The sequence below is a fragment of the Anomaloglossus baeobatrachus genome, chromosome 3, assembly GCF_048569485.1.
Source record: "Anomaloglossus baeobatrachus isolate aAnoBae1 chromosome 3, aAnoBae1.hap1, whole genome shotgun sequence".
Classification (NCBI taxonomy): Eukaryota; Metazoa; Chordata; class Amphibia; order Anura; family Aromobatidae; genus Anomaloglossus; species Anomaloglossus baeobatrachus.
Genome location: NC_134355.1, coordinates 159,680,952 through 159,697,471, shown reverse-complemented (window position 1 = coordinate 159,697,471; position 16,520 = coordinate 159,680,952). Strand labels below are relative to the sequence as shown.

Sequence of the window (16,520 nt, the reverse complement as noted above, 5' to 3'; positions counted from 1 at the left end):
ACCAACTTTCTCTTGTAATAGCGCAGCCTCTAGGAAAGCCAGCCCTTGCCACCAGTTAGCGAGGCAGGAAGTGTATAGATAAAATATATTATATCCCTGATATATAGCTGGAAATGTTTAAAAGCTATTATGGTGTGTCTAGAGCATATAATTTATATTCTGCCAAAATTAAAGCCAACATTTAATAAGCAAGTTTCTTTTAGGATACAGACAATTTTTTTTTGACTGGACTAACCTATAATCTCCATCTGGGTTGAGAGGAGCAGGGTATATAAATGCTCTTAATTTCTCCCCCACAAAAAAAGCACAAACTTATGAAGAATGTAATCAACATCAAATTTTGGATCCGGTTATATCCTACTAAATGTACTTTTTAAACAAATTAACACAGTCTTGATTTATTTGAAGTTAACCATGTAACTTATGGAATATATCTAGAGTTTGGAAATGCTTGTAAAGACAAGAAAGGAAAAGAAACAACAGGTCCATCAAATGTTTAATTCATGATGACCCAATTCTGGAATAAACAAAGGAATAGAGTACATATTTCTAGCAGGTTTAATACCTTGGAGATATGATAATGTTACAAGAGAAAATGAAACATTGTTATTGGAAAGAACTTTTTTTCTATGAGTCGAATGCAAGCAAGATACTGGTTAAACATAAGACAGCTGCATAACACAGTCACAAAATACCAACAACACCAAAATTCTGATTTACATATTTGTTCAAGCCTTCTTAGATGAGGCATTCTTTAAAAGGGGATTGGCAACATTCCTGCGATTGCGGCAGGCATAGTGTCCCAGGGTGGTCACATCACACTATGTCTTGCGACCATTGATTGGCTGCAGCGGTCATGAGAAATAGAAACAATCATAGTCAGGGAGGAAGGTAAAATGTTTTTGTTTCATGATGTTCAGTGAAAATATTAAGAAAGGGTTGTCCATGGGTAGATAACTCCTTCAATTTCGTTAATTTATTGTCTTGCTTGTTGTGATACGAGAATGGGATGAATGGCATTGGTCAACTTTTCTTAAGTGTGAAATAACCAATATGAACTAGTCAAATGTCTGTCCTCCATAATTAACACAGAAAAGGAAATGAACACTTGGGTCATAACCTACATTTGTGATCCATCATTTGAAGCAGGTCCCTGCTATATTCTACCAATACATTCTTGACTAGGATCAGATGTGAAAACGTGAATGTTCTTTGCCTGGCAGATATCACCATAAATAATATATGGCTTACCAAATAAATAGGAGTTAACAATATCAAGCAATGAGAATGGCAGCAGTTTAGAAACTCTGTGCATAAAATGCCTCAACAGATGACACTCAAACATATGCAATTACCTAAAAGGCATGTACACAATACAATACAAAACATTGTTCTGCAAAAAAAGTCATGTAAAACTGACACTGTGTGCATAGTTTTAAAAACATGATTAGATATAAAACTGCCGAGGTTTCACAGCAACCAGCTATAAACTTGCAAGTCGGTATTCACAATATTAATATACAGTCATTAAATCCTACACAAAGAACAATCCTGTAAACTGTATCCTCAAGATACACGAGATGATGGGCAGACATCGGTGGAAGCAGCATGTTGCAGCAGTCTTTTCCGGTTTAGCTTTCTCCTTCGCTGATTTTCAGTGTTAACAGCACTGTGATTTACTTTCTGCCGGCATGGTCTCCTGGTCAAGATGTACACTTCCAACGTCATTTTCTTCCACGGGAAAGTTCTTGGAGTTTGTAAGTATGTTGTCTACCAGGCATCGAGCAGCTTCATCAATGTTTACATTATCCTGAAACAAAACAGGAAATTCATCATATGTACATAGACTACATGATAATGTACAAATCAGAAAGGGAAGGAGCCTTGAGTGCTGGACTGTACATTATATAAATGGAGGACAAATTTAGAAATTAGTGAAATCAAAACTGGGTAAATCAATTTGTCCAAGTCCCACCTCCTCTGTAGACCATGACAAACTATATTGTTGGGTGCCAAAAAGTGCAGAAATAAATGGCCTTATCAAAACTAGAACAGAACCTGACCCTTTAAAAAGGGGCAAAAATATTAAGAAGGATTGGTCCAGTATCTAAATCTAACTTTACACCCCCAACTACTTTTGTAATTTGCTTTATTATAAAATACCCTACACTTCACCCTAGCTAGCTAATCCCTAAACATTTATTTTTTTTTTACTTCCTGTGACATTTAGTTTGAGAGAAGTCTGAAACATTACGTCACAGGAGGCTGGCGCTGTATTCACTTCTCTGCAGTGGCTATCACCCCTCCTGGAACAGGACATCATCAGGGGGTAGCACTACAATTACTTACTACAGTTTCTTGCCTCGCTGCCCTCTAAAGCTGTCTTAGTACCATGGCGTTGATACAAGCTGCAGAAAAGGTGACTGCAGCACTGGCTCTGCTTCTACCTACACCGCAGCGACACGCAGGGTATTCCTGACCAATCTTAAGGTATATCAGACTTAGAAATATCTATCGCACCTCACAGGCACTTTACAGCAACAAGTCACTTTCATTATACCTTTGATCTGATATTATATATAACTGCATATAAAATAGAACTTTGCACATTATTTATATGTTATATATAACTAACTGATATTATTTATTTATAAATGTATTTTTATAAAAAAAATAAAATTAAATTAATATTTTATAAGAGAAAGAGACACCAATTCCTTTTTATGAACCTTCCATGGTTTTTAAAGGTAATTTGATTATTATGACTATTTAAAGGTGATCTAATATGGAATATTTTGATTAATCATTCTAAATGTAAAACACCACATCATCGAGGGCAGTGATAGACGCAAAGAGTGACACCAGCGCTACCCCACGGCTTCTAGCATAGGTCTCAACAGAATGGTCATCAAGATAATGATTGTGGTGCTAAAAGCTGTGGGGTGGCGCTGATATCCCTAACTACCTCTATCACCGCCCCCTAATGTCGTCTTGTTTCACAGTTAAAAGCTGCGGTGGTGGAAATAGAAGCAGAGTGCGGGTGCTGCATTCACTTCTCTCGCAGCTTGTATCAGCACCGTGGTATCAGGACATCTTCAGGTGGCTGCGATGCAAGAAACTGTAGTAACTGCATCACATTTAGGGATTAGCTACAAAGGGAGAAGTATAGGTATTTTATAATAGAGCCAATTACAAAAGTGGTTAGGGTGTAAAAATAGATCTATATAGAAGGGACATTTTACGTGCCAGGTCACCTCTTTATTTTGAGAGTACAGGATGCAGATACCTTATTAACAACTTTATATTGGTTATTTGTTAGATTTACATACTTATTCCTAAACCAATTGTCATTTTATATGGGCTCCTGAGAGATTTCTCAAAAGGAGTTGCTCTGCTCCAGGAGGCAACTTTAGCGAGGACTGTATCGTACCAATCCTTACCAACATATAAAATACACACTTTTAATATTTGGCTTTGATTGCCAATTTGAACTATTTATGTGACTATTCATTAAATACTTGCTGTCATGTGCCAACTACCTTCTCTTCTGGTTGTCTGGCTGTGAGAAACAGGAAGAGAATGTCGGGCACATGACTGCAAGTAAGCAAGCCATATACAATTGGTCATGTGACTACCGCGCAAATCAGCAAGCAAAGGGAAGCAATCAACAAAGGGATGTGGAGCAGGGTCACGAGTATAATCAATTATTGTGGATCGTGTTTTATTAGCTGTGCATAGAAGTGTTACTCATCAGTGTAACCCTGCCTCTGCTGATATAAAAACTGCTGAAAACTCTTCCTGAAAGAGCAGAAAGAAAGTCTAAAAATCCAGTGGCAAGTGTGAAAATTGCAAGATTTCTAATGTTATTAATTGTATTTAATTAATGACTCACACTTTAATTCTGCTTCACATAATATGGAGCTTTGCTGTAAACTGTTCCTCAAAGGAAGACAAATTATTTAAAAAAAAAAAAACAAACAAAAAAAAAAACAAAACAGGGCCCAGTAGTCACTATGAAAGTTATTACATTATCAATTATTATTATGAAAACACACCATATCTAACATTCCCAACATTAAAATACAAAAAAACCCCACTTAAAATAAAAAATTATTTACATGACTTTTCTAAAATGCAACAGGATACAGTCACAGCCGAATATTCTGCCTCGTCCAGACAAGCTCCTTAAGGGGAACCTGTTACCAGATTTGGTGACTATAAGCTGCGGCCACCACCAGTGGGCTCGTATATACAGTATTCCAGAATACTGTATATAAGAGCCCAGGCCGCTGTGTAGAATGTAAAAATCACTTTATAATACTTACCTAGATGGATCATATGGGAGTCTACGTTCTCCGGTGCCTCCTCTTACGGCCGTCTTTGTCGTCCTTCTGAAGCTGGGGTTCATGATGCATCCTACGTCATCCACACTTGCTGGCATTGAAGTCCTGCCAGGACCGGCGAGTGTGTATTACGTAGATGCGTCATGCACACAGGCTTCTAAAGGAGGACGTAGATGGCTGAAAGAGGAGGCGCCGGCACCGGAGAACAGAGACACCCATATGACCCAACTCCACCACAGTGACTATTTAGGCAAGTATTAAAAAGTGATTTTAACGTTCTACACAGCGGTCTGGGCTTTTATATACAGCATGCTAGAATGCTGTATATAAGAGCCCAGTGGTGGTGGCCACAGCTTATAGGCCCCAAATCTGGTGACAGGTTCCAATTAAGAACCAAGAAGAGAAAGAAGCAGTTTGCTTTAGTCAAGAATTCAAGGATGGGACCGTTACCACTTGTATTGTATTTAGGCAATTTTATTAATAGAAGATATGGATGACCAGGTGTCAGACTGACAGATTTGGTAATCCCCGCTGTATCCTACTTCAATAGCAAGGCACTAGATAAGTGAATATGTTCTTTGTGGATTTTGATATGGGGACTTATTCTCTGTGCAGGTTTACCACTATTCAATTAGTCTTTTTCCCTGTGCAAATATTTAGAGTACATCAATTATTCTGGAAGCGTTTACACATCGTGATTACCAAGAAAATAAAAGTCTGAATATTCTACACTACTTTCAGATTAGATAGCTTCTTTGTGATTTATACAGATTGCCTACAATCAATTCTATAAATAGGAGACATTTCTGCCTCTTAGCTTAAAAATAGATTAAAAATTAAAAAAAGTTAAACATCCTTCATCTAAATTCAGTTATGAATACCAAGGCCATCGTAAAACATGATTATTTTGCAGCAAATGTCATCCTTTGCAAAGAAACTGCTGACATTCACAGCAAACCAGAAAAAACTTGTACTAATTCTAACCTCTCCCCTATAGAAAGGATAGGGGATAAATAATTGATTGAGAGGAGTCAGACTGCTGCAATCCTCAACAACTGATAAAGCTCTGCAGAGCCCCTTCTGAATGGAGGTCAAAAAGCACCTCTGCTTCATTCATTCTCTATGGGACTGCCGGAGATGGCAGAATACAGTGCTCAGCTATAACGGACAGTCCCATAGAACAGTGTTCCCCAACTCCAGTCCTCAAGGTCCACAGCAGCATGTTTTTAGGATTTCCTTAGCATTGCATAGGTGCTGGAATCATCACCTATGCAGGTGATGAAATTATCATCTGTGCAATACTAAGGAAACCCTGATAAATGACATTTTTGTGTACTCACCATAAAATGTCTTCCTTGGAGCCTTTCATTGGGGGACACAGACCGTGGGTTATATGATGTCTCCAGGGGAGGCGTGGCACTAGATTTGAAAAGGTGTTAGCTCCTCCTCCCACAGCATATACCCTAGCTAGGCAGGAAACTAGCTCAGTTTGGTGTAAAGCAGTAGGAGAAGGACAACCAAAACCACAAGGGTGGGAGCTGTGTGTCCCCCAATGAAAGGCTCCAAGGAAGACATTTTACGGTGAGTACACAAAAATGTAATTTCCTTTCTCGCCTTTTCATTGGGGGACACAGACAGTGGGACGTCCCAAAGCAGTCCCTGGGTGGGAACTGAACTATTAACAGTGTATAACATCAGACTAAGATCTGAATAACAACTGCAACTGCACTGAACACATATCAAAACACTGTCAAAAAACCCGAGCAGTGGCCACTTATAAATGGGCCACTGCTGCCTGAAGGACTTGTCTTCCAAGAGCAGCATCCGCGGAGGCATGCGTATGCACTCTGTAGAATTTTGTAAATGTGTGCACACTGGACCAGGTAGCGGCCTTGCAAAGTTGGGCCGCCGAAGCCTGATGTCGGATAGCCCAGGAAGCACCCACTGCTCGCGGAGTAGGCCCGCACAGATTGAGGGGGAACAGAACCTCGTGCTTTGTATGCCTCACAGATGGCAGTCCCCCTGATGAGATGTAGAGTGTGAAGGGCTTTTTCAAAAGAGTGGACCGGGGCCGGACAGAATGACGGCAACACAATGTCCTCGTTTAAGTGGAAAGAAGATACGACCTTCGGGAGAAAGGCGGGGGAAGGCCGAAGGACCACCTTATCATAATGGAATATCAGGTAAGGTGAGCGACAGGAAGGCCGCCAGTTCGGACACTCGCCTGATAGAGGTAATGGCGAATAAAAAGGCAACCTTCCAGAACAGTCGTTGAAGAGAGATTTCTCTCAGAGGTGCGAAAGGAGGAAGCTGAAGAGCTCCGAGAACCAGATTCGCATCCCAGGGATCTAAGGGGTGGCGATAAGGAGGGACCAAATGCGCCACCCCTTGAAGAAAGGTACGGACCTGAGGGCGAAAAGCCAGCTGCTTCTGGAAAAATATGGACAAGGCAGAAACTTGTCCTTTAAGGGTACTGAGAGCTAGTCCCGAGTCCAGACCGTCTTGCAGAAAGGCAAGAACATTAGGTATTGAAAAGGTAAGGGGCGACAGATTATGACGGTCACACCAGGAAAGATAGGTCTTCCATATCCTGTGATAGATACTGGCGCAGGAGGGCTTCCAAGCATTAAGCATGATATGAAGTACCTTAGAAGAAAGACCTGACTTGGCTAGAATCAAGGATTCAAGCGCCACGCCGTCAAATGCAGCTGTGCTGTATTCTGGTGGAGAGTGTCGCCGAGAAGTTGGAGAAGCTCTGGGTACCAGGCTCTCCTGGGCCAATCCGGGGCCACGAAGATCACCGGGATTTCCTCCGCTTTGATTTTTTTGATTACTCTCGGAATGAGAGGAAACTGAGGGAAGATGTAGGGCAGGCAAAACTGCGACCACGGAAAGACTAGAGCGTCGGAGCAGAGCGCTAGCTGGTCTCTCGACTGGGATATGAAGGGATGTATTTTGGCGTTCATCCGAGACGCCATGAGGTCCACATCTGGGAGTCCCCAACGAAGAGTGATCTGATGGAACACTTAAGCAGGCTTTACACACTACGATTTCGCTACAGCGATCTCGTTGGGGTCACGGATTTTGTGACGCAAATCCGGCCGCTGTAGCGATGTTGTAGCGTCTGACTCTTAGGAGCGATTTTGGATCGTTGCAAAAACGTCCAAAATCGCTCCTCGTTGAGATGGGGGTCCGCTCCCAATTATCGCTGCTGTCGCTGAGGCGAAGTTGATCCTCGTCCCTGCGGCAGCACACATCGCTACGTGTGACGCCGCAGGAACGAGGATCATCTCCTTACCTGCCTCCGGCCACAATGTGGAAGGAAGGAGGTGGGCGGGATGTTACGTCCCGCTATCATTGGGCGGTCGCTTAGTGACGTTGCTGTGACGCCAAACGGACCGCCCCCTTAGAAAGGAGGTGGTTCGCCGGTCACAGCGACGTCGAAGGCCATGTAAGTACGTGTGACAGGGGTGCGCGATTTTGTGCGCGACGGACAGCGTTATGCCCGTTGCGCACAAACGATGGGGGCGGGTCTCATGCTAGCGATATCGGGCCGGATATCGCAGCATGTAAAGCCACCCTTAGTCGTGGAGGGACCATTCCCCTGCCGTTAGACCTTGCCTGCTGAGAAAGTCTGCGGCCCAGTTGTCCACCCCCGGAATATGGACAGCTGAAATAATGGGAATGTGCATCTCTGCCCAAAGAAGAATCCTGGATACTTCTTTCATCGCTGCCCTGCTGAGAGTTCCTCCCTGACGGTTGATGTAAGCCACAGCCGTGGCATTGTCTGACAGGATCCAAACAGGGAGGCCCAATAGCAAGGGCTGAAAGTTCCGGAGGGCCAGAAATATGGCTCTGATCTCTAGAACGTTGATGTGAAGGGAGCGCTCGGAAGGAGACCAGCGTCCGTGAACAGTGTGGTGGAGAAACACCGACCCCCAGCCTATCAGGCTGGCATCTGTCGTGACTACTTGCCAGTGGACAGGGCGGAAGGACTTCGCTTGAGATAGGGATGAGACTCGAGTCCACCAGACGAGGGAGTTAAGCGCAGCCCGAGATAGGCGGACTGACCGGTCTAGAGAAGCTGGATTCTTGTCCCAGGAGGATAGAAGATCCAGTTGTAGAGGGCGCAGATAGAATTGGGCAAAAGACACGGCTTCCATGACTGCCACCATCTTGCCTAACACTCTCATCCCATTCCAAAGGGATGCGTAACGGCGGGAGCGGAGGGATTGGGCGGCCCGGATCAGGGAAGACCTCTTGTCCTCTGGAAGAAAAACGTGGGACTGAGCAGTGTCTATCAGCATACCTAAAAAGGTGATGCGCTGATGAGGAATGAGGGATGACTTGTTGAAGTTGATAAGCCACCCTAACCTTAACAGCGTTTCTAGGCAAATCTGCACGCTTTCTGAGCAAACTTGGAGAGCTCCCCTTGACAAGTAGGTCGTCCAAATAGGGAACGACCAGGATGCCTCTGTGGTGTAAAATGGACATGACGGCCGCCATGACCTTTGTGAAGACCCGAGGCGCAGTGGCCAGTCCAAGGGGGAGGGCCCTGAATTGGAAATGACGGTGTCCTACGGCAAAACGAAGGAACCGTTGATGAGATACACATATCGGAATGTGTAAATAAGCATCTTGAATATCTATGGAAGCTAGGAATTCTCCCGGGTTCCATGGCGGCTAGTAATGCTCTCAATGATTCCATTCGGAAGGTCCGAATCCGTACGGATCTGTTCAGCCTTTTGAGATCCAAGATAGGGCGGACAGAGCCATCTTTTTTGGGAACGACAAAAAGGTTTGAATAGAAACCTTTGCCGCGCTGTCCCAGGGGCACTGGAATGATAATGTTTGCTTTCTGTAAGGAGGCTATGGCCTGAAATAAGGCCTGGCTTTGCGTTTTGGACTTTGGAAGACGGGAACGCAGAAACCAGTTGGCCGGCAGGGAATTGAAATCAATCTTGTAACCTGAGGTGACGATTTCTCGAACCAAGCATCGTGAGTGTGGTCTAGCCAGATATCCCGGAAAAGCAGAAGCCGCCCTACAACAGGAGTCGGATCTGAGGGATACCTGGCGTCATGCTGAGGGGGCCTGTACAGGGCGAGGTCCCTTAGGTTTAGATTGCTTGGAGTGGGAACGCCAGGAAGAGCCCCTTGAGAGACCGGATCCTTGATCTGAGCGTTGGGACGATCCTTGTGCTGATGGTTTTTGGGGAGCGGGCCGAAAGGACTGCCTGCGCCAAGAAGATTTTTTAAAATTCCTGGATACAGGCCGCTTTTGTGGTAGAATGGTACTTTTACCACCCGTCGTCTCAGATATGAGTTTGTCCAGGGATTCTCCAAACAGACGAAGGCCATGGAAGGGGAGAGTGGACAGGGATTTCTTGGAAGCACTGTCCGCATTCCATATCTTTAGCCACAGGACTCTACGGGCAAAGACAGCATTGGCTGCCGTTAGGGCTGACAAACTAGCTGCATCTAGGGAGCCTTGAAGAAAATAATTAGAGGCTAGAGAGAACAAATCAAGGATCTCAAAAGCCTCCGGAGGAATATTACAAGAGCGAAGCATCTTGCGCAAGGTTCCTACTCCACACACCCATAGCTCTCGCGACCTATGTCAAGGCAAACAGGAGGCGAAGAGAGGAGCCCGAAGCCTGGAAAATAGATTTGACCACAGCATCAACTGCACGGTCGGATGAGTCCTTGAGAGACACGTTGTCTGAGAGACATAACTGTGTGTTTAGCTAGCCTGGATACTGGCAGATCCCCAACGGGGGGTACTGACCAGGTCTTAACCATTTCAGATGGAAAGGGATAAGCGAATGAAGTGAAGGTTTTTTTTATTAAACCTTCTATCAGGGTGATTCCACCGTTTAGATATAATTTGACGAAAAACTGGATCCTGGGCAAAGGACTTAGGAGGCTTCTTGGCCCGCTTGATTGCCGACTGAGAAGTCAGGTCCGGAGGCTGATCAGAAATCGACAGAGTGATTGACAGCCGAAATTAGTGTGTCTTCTATATACCTAGACTCAGAAGGGACATCTGAATCAGAGTCAGAGTCGGAGTCTTGGGAGGGAATCGTTACTACTAAAAGTCACAGAGCCTGGGTCAGACTGATCATCGTCCGAGTTGGATGAGGCGTAGCGGTCGCAACGGCACCTTTTGGAAACAGCCTTTTTACGTTCTGGGGAAGAGAGACCAGACGAAGCAGGCGGGCTCCTCTGAGGGAACTGAGCCGGGGGAAGGCTGTGGGAACCTGTGGACGGCTGGGATATCTGAGCGGCAAGGTCATCTAACCTTTTGGACATTAAAAGAGCCCATGCAGGAATAACGCCATCAGCCGGGGGTGCTGCCTGACTGGTGGCCGGAGCAGAATCCAAAGACTGCACGGCCTCCTTGTCCGGCAACGGGGTCTGTTGTGACATGGTAGTAGGGGCATCACAACCCCGGCATAGTGGATAGCTTTGGCCATTAGAAAACGAGCGTCCACAGGTGGTACAAGCATAGTACAGGTCCGTAGCGGACGCCTGGGAAGCTTTATCACCCTTGCGGTTATGCATGTCAGCAACCGAGTCCCACAGCCCTATAGGTGATAGGGATACTGTTACTATGAGTGAGGAGCCGCTAGCAGTATTATAAAGTAACTGCTATGCAGAGCCGGGATATACCAATAGCAAAATGGCATATACTGTCAAACAGTCGGCATATACCTGCAGGCAAAACCAGTATATACCGCTAATAGCTGATATACACCGATAGCCAGCAGGCACACACCGCTAGAGAGACAGCGATATACCACTGAGCAGAGCGGTATATAGCGCTGCAGAAGTGCAGAGCCAAGGAGGCGATCTCACACGTGTCTGCTCCACACGTGGAAAATGGCGTCAAGCGTTCCTGGCAGCATGGAGGGGAGAGACGGCCCCCGGAGACTGATTGGTCCCAGGGCTGGGACTAAGCGTGACGGCAAATCGGAACTGAGCCGCTGCGACTGAGGGAGCGGCTTCCAGAGCAGTGAAAGGGGGCATTGCTAGAATGCAGGCCGACGCCGGGGGCTAAATTAATGAGGCTGCCCGGGATCACGGCCTGCATCGCCCCACCGGCGCCTTTTCAGGCGGCGGTTTGGATGCAGGGGACAGATGACTCGTCATCTCCCTACCTGCTCCTGGCTCCATCCGAAGACGCGTCAGTCCGGGGATGCGGGGATCTAAGGGACGCATCTTCGGCTCAAGGCTGAAGCAGGTCCTCGGCTCTGCTTAGCCCTCTGGAGCTACCTTGGTGTGAGGTGCTTCCAGGGAGCCTGGAGGGGTGCACAGACCCGACCACTTGGGCGCGAGGGAAGACTGACGGCTTGTGAACGCCAGGTTTCCTCTGCCCGTAAGCGGGGGGAACGAGGGTGGCAGGCACCCTGGCATTGCCCCATAATCAAAAATAGGAATAAAAAATAAAAAATAAATAAAAAATAAATAAAAACTGAGTTAGTTTCCTGCCTAGCTAGGGTATATGCTGTGGGGGGAGGAGCTAACACGTTTTCAAATCTAGTGTCACGCCTCCCCTGGAGACATCATAATAACCCACTGTCTGTGTCCCCCAATGAAAAGGCGAGAAAAGAACATGCGCTGCTGGTGGGCCATGAGGATTGGAGTTGGGGAACCCTGTCGTAGAGAATGAAGTAAGATGAGGGGCGCATGCCGACTTCTACTCTATTCAAATGGGGCTCTATGCTGCCCCATCAATCCCACCAGTCAGAACCCATTGATAAATTATCCATTATCTTTCATAACGGGTTTGTACCAAATTAATATAATAAACTTAATAAATTATAGGGACACATGCGAAAAGAAGGAGTTCAGAGATTGATCACCCTATTCATATCTTTTATGTACACTTTCAGTATAGCTCCCTATGTATACGCTGAAGGGGCTGAAAATCCATCCATACTGCACAATATGAGATTTTATTTATTTTTTTACATGAACACCTATAGCAGGGGTCGGGAACCTATGGCTCTTTTGATGGCCGTATCTGGCTCGCAGACAGGGCTCCTACCTGTCTATGGGAAGGATCAGGGCCGGCGCCAGCACCCGGCTACTCAGGGGGGCCCGGTGGCCGCGCTGTCACCGCCCCCCGCCGAGGATCGAGCTTTCAATTGCATCGGCATCGCAGGTGCCGATACAATTGAGAGCAATGATGAGGAAGTGAGCGGCGCGCTCTCTCTCTTATCATTCTCCCCGCTGTGACTGTCGGCGTTCTTCTGACAGCTCTGCAGCGAGCGCGGTGACGTCATCACTGCGTGCCTGAGGTCAGCGAGCGACAGCAATGGACGATGCGCCGAGGAGACCGGATCAGTGGGGGAACGAGAAGTGAGCCGCCCCTCTACTGACACTGGGCTCCCCTGACTCACAGGCCGGCCACTACACAGCGGCACTAGTACACATAGGGGCCCGGCAGCCGCTCTGCGTCTATGTGTAGTGCTGCTGTGTCGTGGCCGAACTGTGAGTCAGGGGAGCCCAGTGTCAGTAGAGGGGCCCCTGACCTGGAGAGGCCACCAGCCATGTCTGAGCTGCAGGAGTGCTAGTCCTGACCTGCACAGCAGACGGAATCTCCATCCTGCAGGACCTGCGATGATGTCACGCCCATGTGACTGTGTGGGAGGAGACACAGGATGCCGGCAGAAAGCAAGAGAACTGAATCCTGAAGGAGATTTGGACACATGACTGGTAATAAGAAAAGAGGGGACATGAGGGTGAGGGGGGCTGCAGGGTGAGGGGCATATGAGGGCTGCAGACTGTGACAGAAGCATGTGAAGGAGTGCAGAGTGTTTGAGAGGGGTAAGTTGGGGTACAGGCAGGTTGAGATATGTGAGCAGGGTGTGTGAGATATGGGGGTGTATTGTGTGTGATATGGGGGGTGCAGGCTGTATGGGAAGCAGGGTATGTGACATATGGGGGTGTAGTGTGTGGGATATGGGGGGTGCAGGCTGTATGGGGAGCAGTGTGTGTGTGATATGGGGGGTGCAGGCCGTATGGGGAGCAGTGTGTGTGTGTGTGATATGGGGGGTGCAGGCTGTATGGGAAGCAGGGTATGTGACATATGGGGGTGTAGTGTGTGAGATCTGGGGGGTGCAGGCTGTATGGGAAGCAGTGTGTGTGTGTGGGATATGGGGAGTGCAGGCTGTATGGGGAGCAGTGTGTGTGTGTGGGATATGGGGGGTGCAGGCTGTATGGGGAGCAGTGTGTGTGTGTGATATGGGGGGTGCAGGCTGTATGGGAAGCAGTGTGTGTGTGTGTGATATGGGCGGTGCAGGCTGTATGGGAAGCAGGGTGTCTGGGCCACTGACAGATACAATTGCTCCAGCGGTCACTTAGTACACAAAGGAGTGTTCCTCTCTGCTGCACTAAGCCACCGCTGGACCTAAACAATAATTCGCTGTAAAATAATAAAATAGATAATTGACATAACTGACAATGCGTTGTGTGACATGTCCAATATTCCAGCTTCTTTCTTCTGCGAATGCCTCAAAGCTGGCATTCTCTCAACATCAGGTGGGAAGAATGCCAGCTTCCAGTCATGCGCAGGAAAAAGAAGAAGCCAGACTGCTGGACTGATGTCATGCATCGCAAGTTCACAATGTAAGTTATTTATTTGATTTTTTTACTGCTAATTACCATTGTTTCAGTCCAGTTGTGGCTTTATACAGCAGGGAGGAGCAATCCTTGCTGTACTAAGTGAACATTGGAGCGATTGATCTGTCAATGGCCCTTTAAACATATTGTACGGCTCTCGCGGAATTATATTTCAAAATATGTGGCGTTTACGGCTCTCTTAGCCAAAAAGGTTCCTGACCCCTGACCTATGGGCAACGTAGGCCACTATATGACTGTATAGTGACATTGGTTAGTGCTACACATAGCTCCACCCAGTTGTCACAGAATGGTTGTGTTCTGCTCTGTTCCCGCAGAGGTATATGTCAGTAGAGTTTATCAAGCTGTTGCTTCATGAACACAAAAGGGGGCTTTACACGGTAGCGATATCGCTAGCAATTTGTAGCGATAGCGAGCGTGTAAGTACCCACCCCCGTCGCGCATGCGATTGTTTGTGATCACTGCCGTAGCAAACATTATCGCTACGGCAGCGTCACACATACTTACCTGGTCGTCGTCGTCGCTGTGACTGCCGAACAATCCCTCCTTCAAGGGGGAGGGACGGTCGGCATCACAGCGACGTCACCGCAAAGTCACTAAGCGGCCGGCCAATCAAAGCGGAGGGGTGGAGATGAGCAGGACGTCACATCCCGCCCACCTCCTTCCTTCCGCATTGTGGCCGGCGGCAGGTAAGGAGACGTTCCTCACTCCTGCGGTGTCACACACAGCGATGTGTGCTGCCGCATGAGCGATGAACCACCTGGATAAACAACCCTTAACGATTTTTGAGTTTGAGAAGACCTCTCCATGGTGAACGATTTTCACCATTTTTGAGGTCGCTTGTCAGTGTCACACGCTGCGATATCGTTAATGACGGCGGATGTGCGTCACTAACAACTTGACCCCGACGACAAAACATTAACGATATCGTAGCGTGTAAAGCCCCCTAAAGTCTACTGAAGAGGTTAGCTGCCACTGAAGTCTTAGAAATGGTGCAAAGTTAAAATCTCATCTTGGCCATCTTTTGAGGACTTTTATGGTTGGGGTAATTTGTTAAAAGTAGTTACCTTTGCCGAGGTTTCAAACCATGTAACAAAACCATTTTCTTTACAGAAGTGTTCAATCTGAGAGGGGCTCTGTGCGCTGTTCTCCCTTTTTTGATCAGATTTGTTCGCAAGAAGAATAGCAGGTATGGGACCACCGTTAGGAAGGTGAACTTTGCTATCCAGGTCAGATTTCCACTTTGTAATGGCTTCAAAGGTAGAACCTCTGGTTACATCAAAAACCACAAAGGCGCCCACTGCCTCCTTGTAGTACACTCTGGTCATGTTCCCAAACCTTTCTTGTCCTAGAAAAAAAAAAAAAAAAAAAAGACAAAACACATTAGAAAAAAAAAAAAATTGTATTAATAGGCGCTCAATATTTTTTTTATTCTCTTATTCTGTGTGATCTCACAAAATGTTGCTGGAACTAAAATGGAAACATAGATATACAAAGAATACTTAGCAAGGTAACACTTAGGCTATGTGCCCATGGGGAAAGTGTCCTGCGGTTATATCCGAAGGACATTGCGCAGGAGCTCACAGAAAACCGCACCACAACTGTCTGTTTCCATACTGCGGAATGTCCTGCGGATATGGTGCGGGCATTCTGCATTGAGGATACAGTACCATGGCTTCGGCACTGCATCCTCAATGCAGAACAAGTCCTGAGTGATCGGGGTTTCATACCTACCTCCATCACGCAGCACTTCACTTTCCGGCGTCTGTAAGAGTCTGCACTGTGCAGGAGAAGGTGGGCGGGCCTGAACGAGCTCTGGCTGTCAAATGACCGGCCCCACCCACTTCCTTCGTCCTGCTCCTGGCTCCACTGCCGTCCTGACTCGGGTGTCTGCTATCAAGGCAGGTAAGTATGGGACCAAGGTAGGAACCTCTATCTCCATAGTGGAGTGCTGGGATTTCCGCAGGTAAATCCGCAGGAATAATTGACATGCAGTTATGTGCGGCTGCGGGACATCCGCAGCATATTCCGCAGAAGCAAGCTCCTGTGGGCACATAGCCTAAATCTCCACCAGGAAACTGCTTTTAATTTTAGGCCCACCAGTGATATCCTGCAATATCGTAGTATTGGGCAAATTAGGCTCTGAATTCCACCAGAATAATCAGTGTGCGCTCTTAATGTCTCATATTAAAGCAAAAGCAGTAACGGCAGTTGTATCAGATGATATACCCTAAAATGTAAACTATAAACACAAAATATACTCATAAAAAGCAACCCAATGCCATCTGACAATTATATATTTGGTGAATTATTTCTATCTGCAGTAAATTAAATCTCAAATTTTTTTATGACAGGTTTTAGAGTGCAGAGTAGGTAGCCATCTTTTGAACAACCATAGGCTTCCCTTTCTTACACAGTGTAACATGATCCCCCTCTTATGTTTCACATCTTAGGCTATATGCTGCAGTCTTTCTGCACACAAACTGCAACCAAAACTGCACCTTGTCACGGAGAGCCTGGAAATGTAAAAAAAAA

The 16,520-nt window shown here is 46.4% G+C and overlaps 1 protein-coding gene across 1 annotated transcript in view; it reads right to left on the bottom strand.

The window, feature by feature from the left end:
- Positions 1-466: 466 nt before the first annotated feature.
- The window catches only part of RAB32 (RAB32, member RAS oncogene family), an 82,037-nt gene continuing 65,983 nt past the window's right edge, over positions 467-16,520 (bottom strand). The window contains exons 2-3 of the mRNA XM_075338159.1: positions 15,053-15,333; positions 467-1,810 (exon numbers count right to left, since the gene is read on the bottom strand). Of these exons, the coding sequence (XP_075194274.1) occupies positions 1,661-1,810; positions 15,053-15,333 (431 nt within the window). The 3' untranslated portion in view covers positions 467-1,660. The remainder of the gene's footprint in view (positions 1,811-15,052; positions 15,334-16,520) is intronic.